At 38.1% G+C, this 21,582-nt stretch overlaps 1 protein-coding gene across 5 annotated transcripts in view; it reads right to left on the reverse strand.

The window, feature by feature from the left end:
* The window catches only part of LOC114480629 (solute carrier family 24 member 2), a 62,634-nt gene extending 43,969 nt beyond the window's left edge, over positions 1 to 18,665 (reverse strand). For all 5 annotated transcript variants that reach the window (XM_028474935.1, XM_028474934.1, XM_028474937.1 and 2 more), the window contains exons 1-2: positions 18,256 to 18,665; positions 15,651 to 16,723 (exon numbers count right to left, since the gene is read on the reverse strand). In XM_028474935.1, coding sequence (XP_028330736.1) covers positions 15,651 to 16,556 — 906 coding nt within the window. In that variant the 5' untranslated portion in view covers positions 16,557 to 16,723; positions 18,256 to 18,665. The remainder of the gene's footprint in view (positions 1 to 15,650; positions 16,724 to 18,255) is intronic.
* Between the last annotated feature and the right edge of the window lie 2,917 nt (positions 18,666 to 21,582).

Raw genomic sequence — 21,582 nt, forward strand, 5'->3', positions numbered from 1 at the left:
GATAACTACTCCCTGTTCTACTCCAACTGTAATAAAATTAGATATGCAAGATATCACCATTACATTTAATACATCTCATTTCATTAAGCTGAATCCTTTCTTCAACATCCATTTTTTATTATTATTATCATTCCATTTTCATTGTGTGCAGAGTCATTACTAGGGCTTTACCTGGACTTCAAGATAGCATAGCAGCCTAATTGGATGAATGCAATGGGGTTCTAGTGAATCTTATGAAAATGTGAATTTTTATCATTAATTATTTCAGCACATGCAGCTAAAAACAAATATATGTATTTTCTAAAAAGAATTTAGGCGTAGTTGATGCATTGAAGCTTGACAGAATTGCATGGTTGCATTTCTTCACCCCAAAATTACCAACGAGTTAATAAAAGAAAGAATTACTGTTGTGTTTCCTTTTACTAAAGGTTTTAGGCGTTGACGATTTAGGGCTGTAATGTACATATCACATTTTAGCCTTTTTTATGAGCACATACATTCACTACAGTATGTACTGTATAATGCGTATATATGCATCTGGCGAATAGCGTCTAAATTGCATCAAATAAGCAAACTTCAGGGCCTTTGAGCTACCTCTAAATATGAATATATTTTCATAAAGCTTTACAAAACACATTTTTTAGACGATTGGAGCATTTTGAGAAGGTCAGTCAATAAGATTTCAAAAGTTTATAAATAACGAGCACCCTACAGTGTAAATTAGGGATGTAACGATTAATCGTAAGGCAGTTAAAAATCAATTCATAGGTATCAAGGTTCACATCAATACTGTGAAAATTGAATCGCAGTACTTTTTACTTCTCTTGTCCAGAAGTGTTGGCGGCGGGCGAAATCTGCTACTATTTCCTTTCTGGCCGCCTTCTACTCTTAAACATGTTCATAAACGATTCCTTATCCCTTTTGCAACGAAAGAATATCTGTAATATTACGTGAATATCTGTAAAAGTCACGTTTTTCTATTAGCTCTGTCTGCTAGCATAGCTTCTCTTCTTCACTGCACAGAATAGCTGCATGCCAAACGACCACTGGGTTACCAGCACCCTCTGCTGGTCCAAACAAATATCTGACGTAAATACAGTGAAATTTTTTTTTTTTTAAGTCCAATTGTTAAGGCACAAAATATATTTTCACTTGCACTTTTAAAAAGAAAAAGAACTATTATGTAGTTTTGCATTGTTTACTATAGAACCAGAATTTAAACTAATAGGCTTCTTCTTCATTTGTATTATTCCTTTATTTATTTCATTCAAGATTAATTTTTAGTTAAATTGCACTTTGCAATTGTTTTGAATAGTTCATCAAATGATTCTTTTGACAATGAAAAATAAAAGGAAAATAGTATAGTATTTTCCCAAAAAAAATAAAGGAGTATTTTTCAGTCATTTGTGTACAGTCCCATTTTGTAAAATAAATCGTGAGAGAATTGTATCGTGAACTCAGTATCGTGAATCGATTCGTATTGGGAGTTGAGTGAATCTTTACACCCCTAGTGTAAATATATACTTATACAAATTATATGTATGATATCGATCCATCCATCCCATAAAAACTTTCAATGCACAACAACTCATCACACCTCTAACCTAATCCCACATTACTAGATGAACACATATTTTAGAGTAACTAAACCCCAGGTTTTTTCTGACCTAGCCGAGGGGGAAATTCATAATAATGCCCTGATTATGGGTGGGGCTCCTGGAGCAGTTAAGACACACCCAATCTATACTATAAAATCTCTTTACGAACAATCTATGCTATGCTAACTAGCTACTAAATACTCACTATACCTCTTTATTAGTCTAGTCTAGTCTTTATAGAAGGGGCAGGGCTAACAGTGACGTACGATGGTCCAATGACATCACAGAATCTCGTTCTCAGCCAATAGCAAAATTCAATATGCTAGGGGCGTGCACTGCCATGAATCTGACGATACGATACAATTCACGATTTGCATGTCCAGATGCAATATATATCCTGATACTAAACAATACAATATACAGTACATTGCCATATATCGCAATATCAATAATTACAAGTTTCACCTATACAACTACAAAATGATATGGTATATGGACTTGACTTATATAGGGCTTACTCCTTACATTGAAGGCGTCTCAAAGTTATTTAAAATATCAACTCATTCACACACCAATGGGACTGAGCTGCCATGCAAGGCGCTGGTCGACCAATGGGAGCAACTTGGGGTTCAGTGTCCAAACACACTTCGACAGGTATAGACTGGGATCGAACCTCCAACCTCTCGATCAGGCGACAACCCCCTCGACTACTGATCCACGGTCGCATCACACACAATTTATTTTATTTTTCTAAACATGCAAGAACAAGTAAATGTAACTGTAATTCCAGTGTCAAATTACATTACTTTTGCTTCTACAAGAGATTCTGATTCTGTCAAGTTCTTAAATTATTATGATTATTTTTTTTTAAACTACATACATACATACATCTATAAAAGTGCCCAGTATGTTTTATGAAAATAAAGTGCAATCAACTTCCAAAGCTAAAATGCATTGAGTACTGACGTAGTTTAACAAGGTCTGATGTGGTTCACTGACACCTAGTGACTGGGAGTTTACGTGCTACGCACACATTAGCACAATTAAATGGTTTTTTGATTGAAATGCATGTAAAAAAAAAAAAAAAATCGATTTGGACATTTTTTGGATCGATACGATAATCACACGGTGAAATATCACATATATCACCGAACCCATTATTTAATACCTACAGTAAATACATTTGTTTTCAGCAGAAAAAAAGTGATTTTGGGGGTTTAGTTAGTCTTTAAATAGAAGAAATTTTGGAAACGGCCACATTTTTTTTTTTTGCAAACTTGAGAAGTGAGATCTTGCACAGCTCAGAGCGATCACTCACACGTGCGTACAGTAGAGAGACGACAAAACACTCATTGAAATTTTGTCGATCTAGAATCATTGTGTTGGAGCTAAACTGCCATGTGTCACGACTGAGCGTAGTCTCTCTCTCTCTCTCTCTCTCTCTCTTCTCGCTCGGTCTACTTTTGCCTAGAGACGATAATGATGATCTTCAAGGAAAGCAGAGAAAAGATGCACAACAAGTCAAGAAGCCATCCACTTGCTAATTAGTAACCCCTTCATTTTTCTAACAAGCCAGACTAATTACAGGAGCAGCCACGAGGCTGATTTCCCACAAGGCAATGCTGAGCACGGCTAAGCCAAAATTGCTTCCCCTTACATTTCCTCCCCTCCCCACCAATGAACCAATCACACTAAGGCTTTCGGGAGACAAACAGTGTGAGGGGAAATTGCTCAGTCATTTTTGTGAGCGAACGTAATCACCCAAAGCTTTTTTTTTTTTTTTTTTTTTTTGTCATTTTACAAAAGGGATAAACAACTGTATCACAGCGGGGGCCACAAAAAAAGTGACTGTATCTGATTCAAGGGCCACATTGTCAACATTTTTTTTGTCTGTGGTTTTGTTGTCATTATGTGTATTTTTGTGATTGTTTTGTTCTCGTGTTGTAATTTTGTCAATTTTTCTGTCATTTTCCGCATTTCTGTTGTCGATTTGTGAGTGTTTGGGATCACTGTCTGTATTTTTGTTGTTTCTGCTTTTTCCTGTCATTTTGTTGACAGTTTGTGTGTCTTTGGGGCTATTCTGTAATGTGTTGTTTTTTTGTGTTTTCATAGTCATTATGTTTGTTTAAGTGGTGTTGTGTCTGTCTTTGTTCTCATTTCATTTTATTTTTGTGTGTTTTTGTGTACTTTGTGCAATTTGCTGTCGATTTATGTATTTTGGGAGTTATTTCGTGTATTATGTTGGGCTTCAAATTCCTTCCAACTTCTTGAAATACATTTTTTGGGCAATTTGTTTTGGGGGCCACAAAAAAATTAAACTTGTGGCATATACAGTATCTGTTCTAAAAGTTGTATTCCACCTTCTTGTGATGAACACTTTTCACCTGATGGAAATGTTGACTGCGACTGTGCAAAACAACGCTTTCGCTGTGGAGTAAAGACCTCCTGCCATCAAGAGTAAATATGAGGTTAGTCGTTCCCATGAGTTCAGAGCTGCTTTTGATATGTGGCTTGAATAAAACAACAAACCTGAACTCCAACTGACGTCTATTGTTCTGAATTGAAGTTTTTTTTGTATATTATGTCTATATTTTCTGTTGCATTTCCATCCAGAAGCACCTGGCACATCAAAACTGGGTTTAAAGAAAGACTTTATGGAAACACGGCTCTTTAGCTCCTGATTTCATATGGACAATTATTATTATTATCTAAAGCTAACGCTGAGCATGTCAGTGGGTAATTAATATAATAATTAACATTTCATTGATGTGGTTAGTTACATCATAGATTAAAAAGTAAAGTAGAGTAGAGTGTCCACTTTAGGCTTGTTGTGTGAATGAATTATTTCCACTTGTAGCACTGGTTTGGTCTTTAGATTAAACTATCATGACTTTGTTGCACCCCAAATTAACAGATTCATAATAGAAATAGATCAACTTGGAAGAATGTAACAAATTACTTCACAATGGGGCAACGTTGAAAGAAAAAAAGCTGTTACAGAGAAAGCAAACTTAACCCTATAAGTAGAGAAATACAGAAAGAGGTAACCATCATATTAAAACCTACTGTTATTGTTTTTAACAATTAGAATAGAATAGAATAAATCTTTATTGTCATAGAAATGACAAAAAAATAAACAGTTTAGAAGCTCTTCTTAATAGTTAGCATTGAACAACAATTTGTTATAAGAATTAAATAAAAACTAAAATAGAGTATATATACCTGTACATCTTTATATATATATATATATATATATATATATATATATATATATATATATATATATATATATATATATATATATATATATTTATAAAAAGTGGTTATTGAACAGTGCTGATAACTGCCAATGAAAAAGGTGACCCACATTTGGTTTTGATCAAAAAGTTAATCATTAGTTTCATAAAAATAGACTAAAAATCAACTTACACATTTGTTTCATATCATATTTTTTTATCCAAATTTGACAATTAATCACCTGCTAGTGGTTGTTACAAGTGAAAATGCTGCATTATCTGCTAATTGATTACTTTTTAGCATTAACTGTGAGTCGTAAATACAGATTAATAATTTGGCATTAACAAACTTCTATTCCGAGTTACGTTTTTTCAAACCTAATGACAATAAAAATCAATACAACTTGAATATTTTTCATTATTTACCACAACTGTTCATCTAAAGCAATGTGAAAAAAACAGGAAATCCTCATTAAGTGCATGCGGCAGTGGATGTTTTCTATAGAGCAGCTACCGTAATATGCTGATGGAGCGCTGACGGGTCACCTTGGTGGGATAGGGAGGGGAGGGGCAGGGCGGGGCTTGGGTCCAGGGTGAGCCTCATGCATCATTTGTCCATCAGTAATGGACATCACACAATTGTCAGCCGTCGTCCATGGGAAGTAGCGGCAAAAAGGCTTTCAGCAGATTTGCTGAACCCTGGAGTGTTTTCTAATTAGAACATTAGAGATCATCTGACTGCAATCGGTTCTATTTGGAGCGTTTTTACTCTCACAAATTCAACTTAGAGTTCTCAGTGATGTCAGCTGTGGGGATCTATGCATGACATCATTGCCTTTGCATTTCACTAAATTATGGGTATGGCATGAACTGCTCTCAGAGATGATGTAATGTTTCGCTCCAGCACATCACCCAGGCTGATGTTGAGGGTCACAAAACGCCCCAGAGCGGAAAAAGCCAACTTTGTAAAGGCCCTCAGTTGTTGTTATCCACCCCCGACTGTTTACGTATAGTTTCCATCTGGTAATGTTGATCATTTCATTTCATCTCCAACGGTATATAGAGATCTCGGTGCCCTTCACATGATGCTTTTACAGTGCAGTTACATTATCTAATTCAAGCCCACTTTTAAAAATAGCTCTTGATCAATAAGGCTTTCAGTTTCTTGCAAGCCTCGACCATTCGCCCTCAGGCTCTCGCTCGGAAATCCTGCTCTCGTTTCACATTTTCAAGAATCGCTTTACCTGCGCATAGCAGTAAACTGACATCGATGACCTTCAATTACTCAAACTACCCTGAAAAAGATTACATTTTGGAATAGTCAGATTGCCAGATTGGTGGCGCTGTGAATACTCCAGAGCTCAATGTTTCCAGAGGTGCAGCAGTTAACCCTGAGCAGAGCTCTTCATTCAGTCATTGTCACATCAGAAAACAAACTCATTAAGCACTGAAGACAAACAGCTTCATGAACTAGGCCAGTGGAGATACTCTTGTCTGTGCCGGGGCCATAAAATAAAGCTGCTTTGAACGATCTGGCAGCCCCCTGTCTCTGCCAGGCCCCGGCGCGGGATTAAGTCATCCTCGAACTGCCTGTGCTACCTACCAGACAGATCAGGAATTGACCCTGTGCTTTCATTTTCAGTAATGTTGTGCCTATCCGAAACAGTCACGTCAGCAACAAATAACAAAGACAATGTTAAGTTTGGAAGAAGCTCAATGAATTCACAGCACTTCCAGGTTTCTGCTCTTCTTGACTCACAGAGTTGTTCTGGTAAATAGTAAAGCAAAATCAATCTGACCTAATTGAGTGACAATGCAGAAGTAGTTATAGACATATTGCTGATGGTGCTGTCCATGGTGCTGCCACACAGTGCAAACAGAACACAATACATGTCCACTCATGTCACCAACAGTTTATCCTTGTGATTTCAAATTCTTAAAGTAGCTAAAAGTGACAAGAGCATTTTAGTTAATGGTCCATATATGACCTATTTTCATCCCTAGTGGGCCAGGAAAGAGAAAAACATCATTAATATTGAACCACTTATAAGCAATGTATGGAGGTAACGTAAACAATATCCAAGCAATATGTCACAGATATCAAAATTGTCAAGATCCAGACTTTAACGCATTTCTTTCTAATGTGAAAGGATTACTGAATTTTTTAGGAAAGATTGCAGGGTTTAAAAAAAAAAAAAAAACATGACAGTTCTTCAGACAATTTGCGATTAAAAATTATTGCAATCATACCACGAAAAGGAGAGAAAGTAGGAAGTTGCATTAAAACTTGTGAAACATGAGGGAATGAAATAAATGGAACTGAAATCGATGGTGATTTTTTAATCATGATTCATGTTTTGTCTATAATTTTGAATTCAAGCAATTGCTTAAGGCTGGGATACACTGTGCCATTTTTTCAATCGTTGCACTCAGCTCCAGCTCAAACTGTGCGACTCAGAGCCTGACTGTGCGCAGCTCACGATTCGTGTTCTCACACTGTACGGACCGACACTCTGACAGGATCTGACTGCTCACACTGTACGTTCATACACGACACGTCGGGGTCTTGTTTCCGGAAATGCAACGGACAAATTAGAAGAAGAAGAAGAGGAAGAACACTGAAGCGTCACCATTAAAACAGACGAAGAAGCAAAACCCGGAAGTGGGGAGACACTCGCAAATCTCAGCAAAAAGAGCTTTAAAAAAGAAAAGACGATGATGTGATGGACCAGGAGCTGGCTAGACATACGTGGGCAGTCTGTCAATTTTACAGCGGTCCTACGGTGTTCGCGCATGCGCAGTGTGAGCGTTTACAGTAAACCGGTCCGCGGTACTGCTTCAACTGTGCGCTACACTCACGAGAAGCAACTGGATTTCAAACATGTTTGAAATCCTTACGACCTACGATTGCTGATCGGGAGCTGGTCGTGAGGTGTTCATCGCTTCCCGTGACCCCATGTATATTACACGATTCACGACACACGATTTAGCAGAGACTCGCACAATCCAACAAAATAGTTGCACGACTCGAAAATCGATTCAAAATGGGCCAAAAATTGCACAGTGTATGCCTGCCTTTAGTTGGATGGTCGAGGTGGTTTTTCCTTCACATTCTGACTCTGGCTGTGTTCGAAATGGCACGCTAACTAACTAACTGACGTCAAAATTAGTATGTAAAATCGTCCTGGGACCGGCTTCAAGCTAAAACTCTACATCCACTTTGCTTGTCTTCCATTAGTTTTTTTTTAACGTGTTTGTGAATAGGGCTCTTGTTTTTCCGTTAGTTTTATGGATCAAATGACCACATATTGATATTCTACTTGGTCACTTTTTAAAACGTTTTCAGAACTTTCAAAGGTGGAGAATCAACAGAGATACTGTATTTAGCCTCAGTGTGATTCAGGTTTTTGTAGGTTCAAAATGCATCTTGGGAAAATTTAAAGTCCCTAAATCCTATGGCGGCGCTGTTTCTCTACCTGCTGTCTGGAATTCACTAACATTGCGGCACTAATAGGTGCGCGTATAGACGTGGTTGAGACCGCCCTATTTAAATTAACATTTTGCTTGTTTAACATGTAGAGGTGAGTGCACAGAAGCACAAAATGACATTTGTGCTTCTGTGCACCTGACTCCACCTGAAACTAGAGGCACTTCTCTGTCTGCAGCACAAACATTTAATAATGTAGATAACTAAATAAACAAATAAAAGTGCTGTTTAATAAACTTTTAAACCTAGTATTATTTTTTTCCCCCTATTTTAATGTGTCTGCTGCATCAGGACTGTAACTTTGCTCTTATCAGTCAATGGAAAACATCATACAGCAGGTCTGAGCTCCTGAATAGTCACGCACACAAAGATGTGAACATTGTTCCATTGCTGCATAAATGGCACAGCTGCTCAGCTGATTCTGGCCTGACGCTCTTTAACGTGAAACAAGAGTGTAATGGTCAAAACATGGAGAGGAAGACACAGAAGCTCACTGGGTCCGGAGTGACATCCATGGAGCTCCGTGCACAGCGACTATCAGCAGCACCGCAGCATACACACACGTACCGGACTACATACAGGCTTCAGGCATCCAGCTGTTTCTCTCTCACACACACACGGTATTTGTGTTTTATTTGAATTATTTTCTTATACGAGAAAGGTTCACTGGAGCCTTTCTTCTTCTCCACTGTGTTTTGTGTCAACATTCAGTGCAGCGATGACCTCTGTGTGTGAGTTTGCACCTGCCTGTGCCGTCGTACTAGTTTCAGCGCAGAAACAGTCACCGCAAGCAGTTCCAGATTTGATAACTTGCATTGCGCCCACTGCATTCATTTATTTGCATTAACCCCTCCTGTTTTTTTGCGCCCCTTTTAAAAACCGCCTACTTTACAGATTAATCAGAGGGAAACGCGCTAAATGGATTGTGGGCACATTGTGACACGCTGAAGACGCGCAGTCCTGATTCCCTGGGCTTTGTACTCCTTATTAGCGCGTGGAGTGACGTTTGCACACGTTTTAATACCCCTAAACCTTTAGTAAATCCGCCCCATTGAGCGTGTAGTGCATAGTACGGAGTATGCCATTTCGAAGACAGCCTCTGTCTACCCTCAATGTTGTTGTAGTTCTTCTTCTTGTCGATTAGATGAGGCAGAGGCATGTTGCTGCCCCCACAGGTCAGCAAAAGAAGTCTGTGTGGACCATAAAAAGACTGGCAGTGGCCCTTTAAGTATTAAGGACTTTAAAAAAGTATAGTCCTATATATTTTTCCATGTATATATTCAGTTTGAACCTTTAAATGCGCATAGAGAGTTCAAAGTCAAATAAATTCAAATAAATAATTAAATATGCAAATCTATTGTCTTTTTGTTGGCACTTACTGATAATTAAACAGACTCTTGTCTTCAATGGGTGACTTTTAAGCATTTATAGAGGTAAAGGTAGTTGTTGGATTACTAATTGAAGCAACTATAAGCGCTTGTGTTGCAAATAAGAAATGTGTCACAAAATCCTCCCTACAAGCACCTAAACAGCTGACAGGAAGTTGGAGCAGTTCATATTCTTGTTTCAAAATAAAAGCCGGTTAAGAAAAACTTAACCCTGACCATGAAGACATTACAGCAATCCTGTAGTAACTCTCTGTCAACTTCACATCGTCTCAACATAAATAGGCTGTACAGCTTTACTGCAAGTGGATTTTAAGCAATGTAAAACATCCCTCCACGAAAAATGAACAACTCTGGTTAAGTTGAAACAACCGTTTTTGGTGTTTACTGTAACATCACGATGGTAATCCATGCAATCCATAAAAGATTAATAGAAAATAGGTGGATTAAACAAAGCAAAGCTTGAAAATACTTCTCTAATCTATAAGCAGACACAAACGATTTGCTGAAAATTCATATTTGTCATAGCTAATGCTCATATTTTTCATTCAGTTTGAAGCAAGGCCACTGGGACAACTGTCCTCGTAAAAAGCAGAAAAATTATTACACCATCAAACTCAAGGACTATCGTCATGGCTTTAACTCCAAAAATTGCTCATTTCACAACTCTTAATCATCAAGTTTGTTTTTTTTTTCTCCTTCATTTAATATGATCTTTCCAGGTTGATTCCCAGATATTAGCTTGACAACCTCCTTCATAATCTAATCATCCTAACAGGCCAAATGAAAAGAGAGTTAGGTAAATTTGGTCCTGTCCATCTGGGTTTTACTGAAAATTAGCCCGTCGTCAGCCATGATCGTAATAAAATTCAATCTCACGAAACGCGTCACACAGCTATAATAAGGAACAAGGGATGGAGATCATGCACTGCAGTAATGGATTATAGTGGGAGTTTAATGTTATGGACTGATACACAGAGCGCATGGCATCACTAACACGTAGAATATAGGTCGCATGGACGAGAATGGCACTGAAATCCACAAGGAGGAATAGACTCCGTGCACAGAAAGAAACCTGCTATGTAACTGATCTTTGAAGCACATTGTGATGGAGGATTTTACCTTGGTGACGCTATTTATAGCTTGGTAACGCATCACAGGTCACACCTTCCTTCTCAGCAGCACCAACATCTGCCTTAACACACACCGTCTTATCCTGCACCTGACAACAGCATGATAGGATGAACAATTACTTTCGACTTCAGGCAAAATCCAGCCGACGTACACGTTTTTATTCTAAATTCTAAAGGTTAAAACTGATCACATGCTGGTTGTTCACATGTTCGTGACATTAGTGTCCTCTATGAAATAAGACTGGATAGGGTGGGAACCTCTGGGTTCCTCACGATACGATACACGATACAAAGCTCACGGTCAGAATTATCTCACGATATGACGATACTGCAATTATTGATATATTGGTCAGAAATCAATCTACGATAATCTATGACATAACGAAAAAAAGTAATCCTTACACTTTTTATTTTATATCTCTGAAAGATAATAAATTGAAAAAGTGTCCTATGAACAGTGACACTATTTTAGTGCAACATTTCTGTAAATAAGTGTCAACATACCAATGTAAACAGATAATATATTGCAGTAAATAATATATTGGTTCCTTCAACAAACGGTGAAAAAAATTTCTGTGAAAACCTACCTGCACATTTTAGTAAAAAAAGCAGAAAATATTTGGGAAAAAATGAATAAATAAATAAATACATTTTAAAAATGTTAATAAAACAATGTATACCGATAATCTATCATGCAAAAAAATATCGTGATACATCGCCGTATCGAGATATCCTCACGCTCCTAAGACTGGAAGTCCTTGGAGCGCAATAGCAACATGCTAATACCACGCACATTCAGACACACACCGGTACTTTTCAAAACGAGGACAATAGTGCAGTGTATGGTTTGAGAAAAGGAGTTACTCTATGATTAGAGGTCAGACAAGATATTAGTCTTTTGCACTGAAATAATAAAGGGAGATACCGTTGGCGTGCAAAGCTACTTATACACACACACCTGTTGGCTTTTCCATGTGACACAAACGTTCATTCATCTTAGAGGTTATTTCCATAAAACTAAACTGAATGTGTGATAGTACAATGGCTTTAGATAGTATGGACAAGCATCACACACTGAGTGGCCTCCTTTAGGCCTTTAAGCCTTTACTTTTATCAAATCCCTTAGTTTATCAACAGACTAAGATGAATAAAAGGACAATAAACAACATCAATGCTGTGCAGGAAAGTGGGCATTGAATTAGACCTTTGGCTCAAGGCAAAATCTCTGTGATGCGGATCTGAAATTGACATTAGAGTGTACTTTCTTTTTAATATCAGTGGCTGGGAAAGGCTAAACAAACTTATTTCTACTTCCTTAGAGATGAGTGGAATATTAAAGTACTAAAAGGATTAAAAAGACCAAAAAAAAATGAAAAAAGAGTAGGTAAATAAATATAGAGAAAATAAACCAAAGGCAGTTTCTTATCACAGCGGCTTTGGCAAAATTAAAACAAGAGTAAAGAATCAATAAATCATTTCACATAGCTGTTGTGTATGCAATAAAAACTGTGTAATGAAAGGCACTAATAAGATCAGCTGCCACTGAATAAGGCTGTCTTTCTCATACTAGTTTTTGGGCACTGATATTTAGTATATATCATGTAATTATTATTAGGAATCGTCCGATATGGATATTTTTTTAGGGCCGTTGCCGATACCAATTTTTTTTTTTTCCACCAGCCTTAGCCGATGACCGATACGGACAGCCAATTTTCTTGATCCGATATTTGGAGCCAATGTTAGTTTTGCTTCCTTTATTTACATCATAAAAATGACACAATAATGATAACAAATGGTACGAGTCTCAATTTTTTTTTAAAAAAAGGAACATTTATTGAAATTAACAAAGTTGAGGTCGAACGACAACAAGTAAAAAATATTTAACAAATATTAAAAACAGGTGATGTTGAACAAGAACAAGTAAAACATATTTCTGCTCTCTGTAAATAATGCGGATGGGCAAATGCAGCAGCCCGCATCGGCCGATGCCGATACACGTAGAAAACACAAAAAAACGGCCGATAATATCGGCCGGCCGATGTATCGGTCTATGACTAATTATGATGGGGATCGTTGAAGAGTGATGTGATAACTTTAGGTCTTTGACCATTAAAATGTATAGAAACCCCCTTTTTTTTTTTTTCAATAACATCAAGAAATAACAACAAAATAGTAACTTGCATCTTCAAATTTTTAAGCATCTTAATTTACATGAACAAAATGGAGTAGGAAGAAGTGTTAACTTGTCCAACCCTACCTCTTTAATTTGTCCTATACTTCATAACCCAAGCGTTAACATTGTCTCACTCTACTAACAATATGAAAACTGTAATGTGAATAAACAATCAATTCAATATAACACTACATTCTCCTTTACAAATATTTTCATTTAGTGTATTGACTTATAATCCATACCAGTTACATATAAGTACTGTTCTTTTCCGGAAAACCACTGAGGTTGATATGAAAAAGTTGCACAGATGTAAAATCTTTCTTGTTCAGATTGAGCACGTCAAGTGTTTTTACTCTGTAGATGTACACATTTTAAAATAAGGCCTCCAAAGATTATGCACTACATGTACTATTTCTCCTTTTGGTCAATCACAATGTCTCAGCGGTATGTAAATGGTGCCATGTTTTAGACGTGTGCTCAGAGTTCATTTTCCACCTCCCACCTGCCTTTTATCCATCGACTGGAACCTAAAACTCATGCCCTCGACTGCATGTTGCATCTCTGCAGCCCGGATTAGCCTTAATGGAAAAAGTGTGAGAAAATCCATATGCTTTTTTCATCCACTGACATTGTGGTGCCCGGAATATACTCGCAATAATAACTAGCATGTTTTGCTGCAATTGTGGAGGTAGATTAAGAGATTACTGCCCATTACTTTATGAAAAAAAAAATTAAATTAGTGTTTTCAGAATGGACATTCAGACATTTTGCATGTCAAAAAATGAGGTAAAACAGTTGAAGGAGATGGATTTATATCATTTATAGCACCTTTACCTCCTTCTAATTGTATTTATAGGCTATATATAAATGCTTTATCAATAAATCACGCAACCCACACACATCACACGCTACTACTCCTCCTCTGTCGCTGGTTCCATGACAGTGACACACAAAGGGCACATCCTGGTATCATAACGTGTGAAATACTATAAAGAAAAACCTTCTTCTTACTATTTACCTCAAGGACGTGGTGTAAAATGACACCCTTCAATGCAAGACTTTACAACTGAGCTCAACTACACACACAGACGCTTAAGGACACCTTGGAAGAAGAAGCCATTCATGACAAGAAATTGATTTGCTCAGCTGCCCTATTTTTTTTAAAACTCCTTTCCATCACTTTGGGGAACTCAAACACACATGTGCATAATGTCAAAAATAAATTACACCTCAAAAATACCATCAGTGTCTTGAAATGAATGGCCCCAAAGTGCCAAAACGTGATTAAAAATGGTATTTGGGTAATTATGTTCTATAAATAATACAGGTGTCTCTGTCGTGCATGGTGCTGACCCTGCAGACTGCAATAAAAGTAGAGCAATGATGTATTTTAAGCATCTTCAATGATTAATGTTCTTTAGCGCATCCGACCGAGTTACTTAAATGATCGGCCTTCCCACAACGTTCCTGTCGCCATGTACAAAAAGGTTGGAATGGCTCATTTCTCTTGCCCAGTTCGTCACAAGTTGTTTTTCATAAAGACAAACCATCACTCCTAGACAAAATACCCACAATCCATTGCGGTTCAAGGTCATCCTGGCATTCTCTGTCACTCAACCTGGCTACCAATACCTTTCAGTAATCCACACAAACCCTGAATCAAAAACAAGAGGAACTTAAAAGGACACCTTCATGTTTAATTCTAATAATTTGGCTTTATTGCTTACTTTCTTCTCAACTAACCCCCCCCCCCCCAAAATCATTGTGTAACCTGTTTTTTTTGTAAATACACGTCGTGTACTCAGGCTAAATCCAGTTTTAATGAAGGCTTCACAGTACATTTTTTTTTTTTGTTAAAACAAAAATTCATTTCATTCTCGTGTCACAAAGAAATCTAAATCCGCCCCCGGATAATCTCTACATCAGTATCAAATTGCACCGCAGTGTCTTTTGCCCTCAAGTGTCATTGAGGGTCAAACGTGACGCTGAGTAACACACTTTTATCTGCTGAGTATTTGTTTTTTACAGAGCAAGGAGGGAACTTCTCCACGAGAACAACTTCTACTTCCGAATCTGTGAGGAAATATGAAAGATTCATGATGCCTTTTTAATATCTAATGCGTTTCATTTGATTGCCGTTTTGATTTGCAGCTTCTTTTTCTCAGAAAAACTATATTCTCTATTTGTTTTTGGTTTTTGGGTTGTTTTTTTTTTTTACAACGGGACACAATTTGTAAAGCTTAACCCAGAATTACACAATCTGACCGTGTTTAAATAATCCCACAGTGGAAAACTGTAGCACAAGTGCAACGTCAGTTCAGCTGTTAAAAAGCACTCCATGCTTAACCCTGACCGAGTTTCTATTAATTGGAGAGTGCGTTATAAGCCTGGCACAGCATATGTTTAGCATCAGTAGTTGGACACCAGGGGAACTTGGGGGGCAGGAAATTAGGAAAAAGTCCTTGGGTTCCTTCAAAATACGTGTTGGCAAAAATATAGACTCAAGTAACTTGTCATATCTAAAGCAAGTCTGGTTTTTATCAAACTAGGGGAATGGAAAATGTGTTTCAACATCAGGGATCAAACTTCTAGCATCAAAACACTGAAATGCATATCATCAGACAACAACTCGACTCACCTTGGGCTGAACTTCCACTTCCACCACTTGGTTCTTGGTCATGCAGTGTTTGACGAAACCCTCGACTTTGCTGTTGAACTTCATGAAGATCACGTAGCTTGCATAACCCGAGAGCAGCACGATACTTTCCCACATGGAGATGAAGTTATCCAGGAAGAAAATAATCAGCAAGATCAGATCCAAAATGTAGAAGGACACGTCTCGGAACAGCGGCCACCACGTGAGGTTCAGGATCTCTTTGGAGAAGATGGCACACATCCCGATGACGAAAAGTATGTTGAAGACGGCCGAACCCACGATGGTCCCGATGCCCACGTTGCTGTGGGAGATGAAGACACCGATGATGGAGGTGAAGAGCTCCGGAGCCGAGCCGCCTGCCGCCATGAAGGTGGCACCGGCTACGTCATCCGAAATGGTCAGTTTCTCCGTGATGACCGTCAACGCGGGCACGAAGAACTCATCGCACACGATCGCTAAGGCAATGAACATGTAGATCATACCAAACATGTGGAGGACCACGGCTCCTTGGCGCCTCTGCGTAAGGCTAAAAATGTCTGGCGGGTACGACCCCTGACTTTCGTTGCCATCCGCTGAAGATCTCATGGCTATTGGCATGTCGGCCGACACATTGGGGTCCCTCTGATGTCGGGTGAAAAGTAGGGTCCTGTGGGGGGCCGACTGATGGAAACTCTCGAGGGGAGGCGATGGCTTACCGACACCCCCTGAGCTCCAGGTGAAGGCACTGAAGGAGACAGCACTTAGTGCCACCAGGCTGACGACCAACCCTAAGATCCGCACAGGCCTCAGCTTTTTCCTCAAACACCGACGACTCGGCTGCTTGCAGGAAGGACCCAACATGGGCCTTCTCTCCAGGGAATCCAGGCAAGGTTGATCTTCTGAACCCATGTCTGCGTGTATGTCCTCACTAGGTGGGTCGGCTCAAACAAGGGAGAGGGCTTTTTTTTATGGCAGGTAATGCATTATGTCGCCTTCGCATTCAGATGAGTTGAGAAGACTGCAGGTGATCTCCAGGCTCTGGTTTGCCAAAGGATGTCCTCATACTGTATTGCAATCTGATGGACAGAATCAAGGATATGAAACTATTATCTTTATGATAAAAGTAACATTATTGTTTAAAATAAGACAATACATAGATCAGGGGTGTCAAACTCATTTTATTTCAGAGGTCAAAAACATCTGAAGTGGGCCGCAGATTTTAGCCGGGAAAAGAAGTAATTTAATCATTATTATTCTTTAGTCTGCACTTCCACAGATAAATAAATGATAATATCAAAGCAATAAGTGACGGATATCAGTCCCTGCAGGATCTTCACTTTCAATTTATTTGATTTTGTGATCAATTTGTGGAATAATTTGAAGAAAATTGCAGAGTTATTTTAACAATTTCACACGATGACCCATCCTGTGATATACAGTAAGCATGGGAAAAATGTGAGCCTTGCTAATTTTCTGGAGTTTCATTGAATTTGTGTATTAATTCGAAAATATCCAAAACTGAATTAGTTGGTAATTTACACAATAACTCATGGTTTCCCTCTGCTGCGGGCCGAATTAGATGCTCTAAAGGGCCGAATTTGGCTCCTGGGCCTTGAGTTTGACACGTGCAGTACTAATTTTCTTTAGTTTAATTTTGAAAATCAGCTCAACTATGGAGGATTTGGTGAAGAACAATGAATTATAATTAGGAAGTATAATCATTCAAATGTAATTTACAGTAAAAATGAATGACTTGAATGATATCAAAAATGAAATATTGCCTTTTTCTGTTGTTTTCAACCACAATTACCAATTGTGACTGGTTTAAAATGTAAACCAGAGGTTCCGACTGCAAAAGTAGATTGTAGACCCCTATTTATATACTTTTTTCATTTAATATTATAATTTTTTTCAAGACAAGTTTTATTTATGCAGCACGGTGCTGTAATTAAGACATTTTACTCTTTTGCTTTAATTTGTTTGGGTCTCTGAATGGGTACTAATTGCTCCCCCCCCCAAAAAAAAGTAGCAAATTGGGACTCAAAGGGAATAATTTTGCCCCGCAAGACTTTTTCATTTCATCATTAAACCCATTTATGAATGTCTCCATTTAGATTTGTTTTCATCTGTGGTTCAAAACACCAACTTTTTTCAAAACAAATCTGAGAACATAGGAATATTTATTGTTCAGATTGACTGATCGAAGCTGTTTCGTGCCAGGTTGTTATATTTACATGCTTTTTGCATCGTAGAAAAAGCAGAAATGTAGGAGGTTTTTTTTTTTTTTTAATTATTATTTAAAAGCAGCAACAGATCGAAAAACTTGTGACTGACGCTAATGGGATTTGGATTTTCAGACAGTGGCAAGTTGACATGACTCTAATCAGAGCTGGTTTTTCTAGAAATTGTCACAAAATGTAAATAGGGCCCAGGATATCAGGTATCAGGTGGAAATAGAAATACAGCGTCCCTGATGTCTTCAACAACTCTCCCTGTCTTGCCCTTCAGTGACGCCTTCGCCCTTTAAGCTGTCACCACCACACCTCAAACAGACGCTCATCATCATCATCATCATCATCATCATCATCTCCAACCGACGCCACCTTACCTTCAGCAGAGGCCGGAAAGGAGCGGCACAACCAGAGAGACGCGCTCCTGTCCTCCCGTCCCTACGACCATATGGGGCGAAATGTGATGAGCGCTGGTGCTGGTGGAGGTGGAGCTTTGGAGGGAGGAGGAAACACACACACACACACACACACACACACGCACGTACGCACGCACACACACGCGCGTACGCACACCCCGTTCCAAACGCGCAGCACCTCCGGTAGAAAAAATAATTAGAAGAAGCGTAAACAGGTCCTCCTCAGCACCCGCTTTGTTATAACGACGCCAGGTGCGCGCGCCGTGCAATCACCGCTGGGCTGATGTTTCGGCGGGAGAGGGCGTGGTTGCCGTGGCTACAACGGAGAAGGATGCTGACGGAAAAAACAGGTGGACGCGCCTCACTCCCAGCCTCCGCGTCCCGAGGCGAGCCACGGGTCATTTCAAGGTTACGCGCAGGCGCTGGCTCTCGTTTCCTCTCATACAGATGTGCAACAAGGTCACAGATGTTTTTAAACTATCTTTCACTTGCACGTGCAACCTATATAAGATCGCAGAGTCTGGAGCAGACTTTTAGTCAAACATAGAGACGGTAATGCATGTTTTCAACCATGTGCGCACTGAGGGAGAACATGCAAACTCCACACAGAAGGCTCAAGCTTCCATATGAAGAGACACATATTGGACATGACATGAAAAAAAAAAAAACAAGACAGCAATAGGAAAATGACACAAACTTCAAATCCTTTTTGCAAAAATAAATATCGACGTTATTTTTCAAACATAAAAACACGATAACCCTGTTTATAAAGCTTTGATTAGGATTATTTCAGGTTAAGGAGAAAAATATAACAATTATTTAACTAACTATATACAGAGTGAATAAAATCTACTTTAAAATCACTTAAATGTAAGTTTTCATATATAACACTTTACAAATTGTAAGCTGGGAAACCCTTAAAAGTTTATCTCACATTCTGGAATCGTTTAGTTTTTGCAAACACATTCAGGACCTAGTCTGAGTTTCCAACATTGGGATTAGATCAATGTTTTTCAACCTTGGGGTCATGACCCCACGTGGAGTCACCTGAAATTAAAAAGGGGTCACCCAAAATGTCTTGTAATTGGTAATAAAAACAAAACTACTGATTAAAATATTACTTTTTTATTTATTTTTTTCAAGTAAGTAAGTAAGTAAGTAATATTTATTTATATAGCACCTTTTACAGACAGAAGTCACAAAGTGCTTCACAATACATACAGTGCATACAATACAATACAAATTACAGTTACAGTCACAAGAATATGATGGTCATAAAATTACCCTTTATCACTGGAATTTGAAATGCTTTCTGAAACAAATAGGTTTTCAGTTGGCTCTTAAAAGCATCAACGGAATCAAGGAAACGCAAGGAAAAATACACGCATCAAACACAACTGTATTATTCCAATCTAGTTCAAATTCTGGTTCGAGAAAATCAATTTTCTCTCAAGTTGCCAGAAATGTGTGATATCAGAATGGGGTCAAGATCCAAAAAAGGTTGGGAACCTTTGAATTAGATGATGTTAAATGCAAACTTCTCCTCTTTAATAGTCACTGTGAAATGCAACAGCAAACAATCCCATTGGCTAAAACCATATTGTTCATACAGTGTAAATGGTGAACAGGGCTGACGTCATTCAAACAGTGTAAATCCACACATGCACAAAATAAAGCTTTGAGAGAGATTCATCCAAATATCCACAATATATAAACAAATCTTTAGTTTCTGACATATTTTCAGCATAACATTTTTGCGTTTTAAATCCAAATACATGTAAGAAAACATTCAATCAACATATTTTAAAGTAGAATATGATCTTAAACAATTTTACAATAAATTCTCCGTGTCATCGCATGACCTCTGGCACTCTAAATCTCAGATTTGAACTTAATCACTTACGTTGTAGTGTGTGCTCTCCCACCCACTTTACTGGGCTTGTACTGTAATCTAATTTCTACGCATAACTGTTATTAATACCTTTGAATCACGCAAACTATGGAACAAGTATTACAGTGCATACATGTCAGCCCTTCATGCTACATAACTATTATCCCAGCAGTGCTGCTGATTGCCATGTTTCCCCCACTTTTCAGACACAACCCCTTTAACGACTATAGCACGAGGCAACAGGCCAGAACCTGTAGGCTAGACGCAGACATGCAATCTTTACGCAGTGTGACAAAGTACGTGTGACACTAATGGCTGGGTACTGTATAATAAATCATGATTCACTGACCTCATTGATTGCCCGCACTCCTCTGCTCGCCTCTCCTCTGCTGCTTCTTGTTACCTAACAGGAAATGCACAAGCTGAAAGCACTAACGTTGATTTGTGACACATCATCAATGCTTTTCTGATCACTGTCCATTATAGTTTTTTTTTTTTGTGTTGTGTTTTCATGCTGAAGTAGCAGATACATCATCGATGGGCTTTTAAAGCAAATCTATCAAAAGTTTTTGATCAATAACCAATAAATTATTAAAATATTCACCGTTTTCCAGATTATGGGTGCTTGTCCCTGTTTAAAATGACAAATTAATAAAGAAATAGTCAGAAATATTAATTGCTGCACAAGTAGTCATGTTGCCAACACACAATATTTTTGTTTAGTATTTCAGAGTAAGAGCCCCTGATAGAGGCTATGCTTTTATTCAATATTATTTAATGCATTATTACTGTAACAACAAACAGGTTACATTGTTGTTATTGCCTGTAATCATATCTACAGTAATACTTCCATTATTATGATTTAAGCAACTTTGATATTTCAATGCACAAGTTACATTTTGTGAGATTTTCCCGATATTAAACAGAAAACAGTCTGATTGTAAATATTAAAAAAAATGCCTTAATGTGAAGTCTTTTCACTTAATGTCAAACTACAAAGTCAAAGACTATTTAGTTATTGGTTAAGAGATTGGTTTTGATTGCTTCATTGAATACATGACACTGGTTTCCATAAGCAAATGTTGCATGCAAGACGAAAAACATGAATAGGAAATTAACAGTAAAAATACCAAAAGGTTAGTGACGTAAACATTTGAAGAAATTCAATTCAAGAAGAATTTTGAGACAGTACTGTAAATTTTTCCTCCGTAAGAGGTCGTTGACCCCAAAATATATATAAACCCCTGATCTAAGCAAACTACTTTTGTAGAATGAGGTCCGGTCTAAGTCGTCAGCTGTTTTTTATTTAAACAATCATGCCACAGTTCCCAAACAAAGAAGCCTCACATCTCAAACACCGGCTGTACTTCCGTTTACAAAACTGATGACAGGGTCCT

Source organism: Gouania willdenowi, chromosome 18 (assembly GCF_900634775.1).
Source record: "Gouania willdenowi chromosome 18, fGouWil2.1, whole genome shotgun sequence".
NCBI lineage: Eukaryota > Metazoa > Chordata > Actinopteri > Blenniiformes > Gobiesocidae > Gouania > Gouania willdenowi.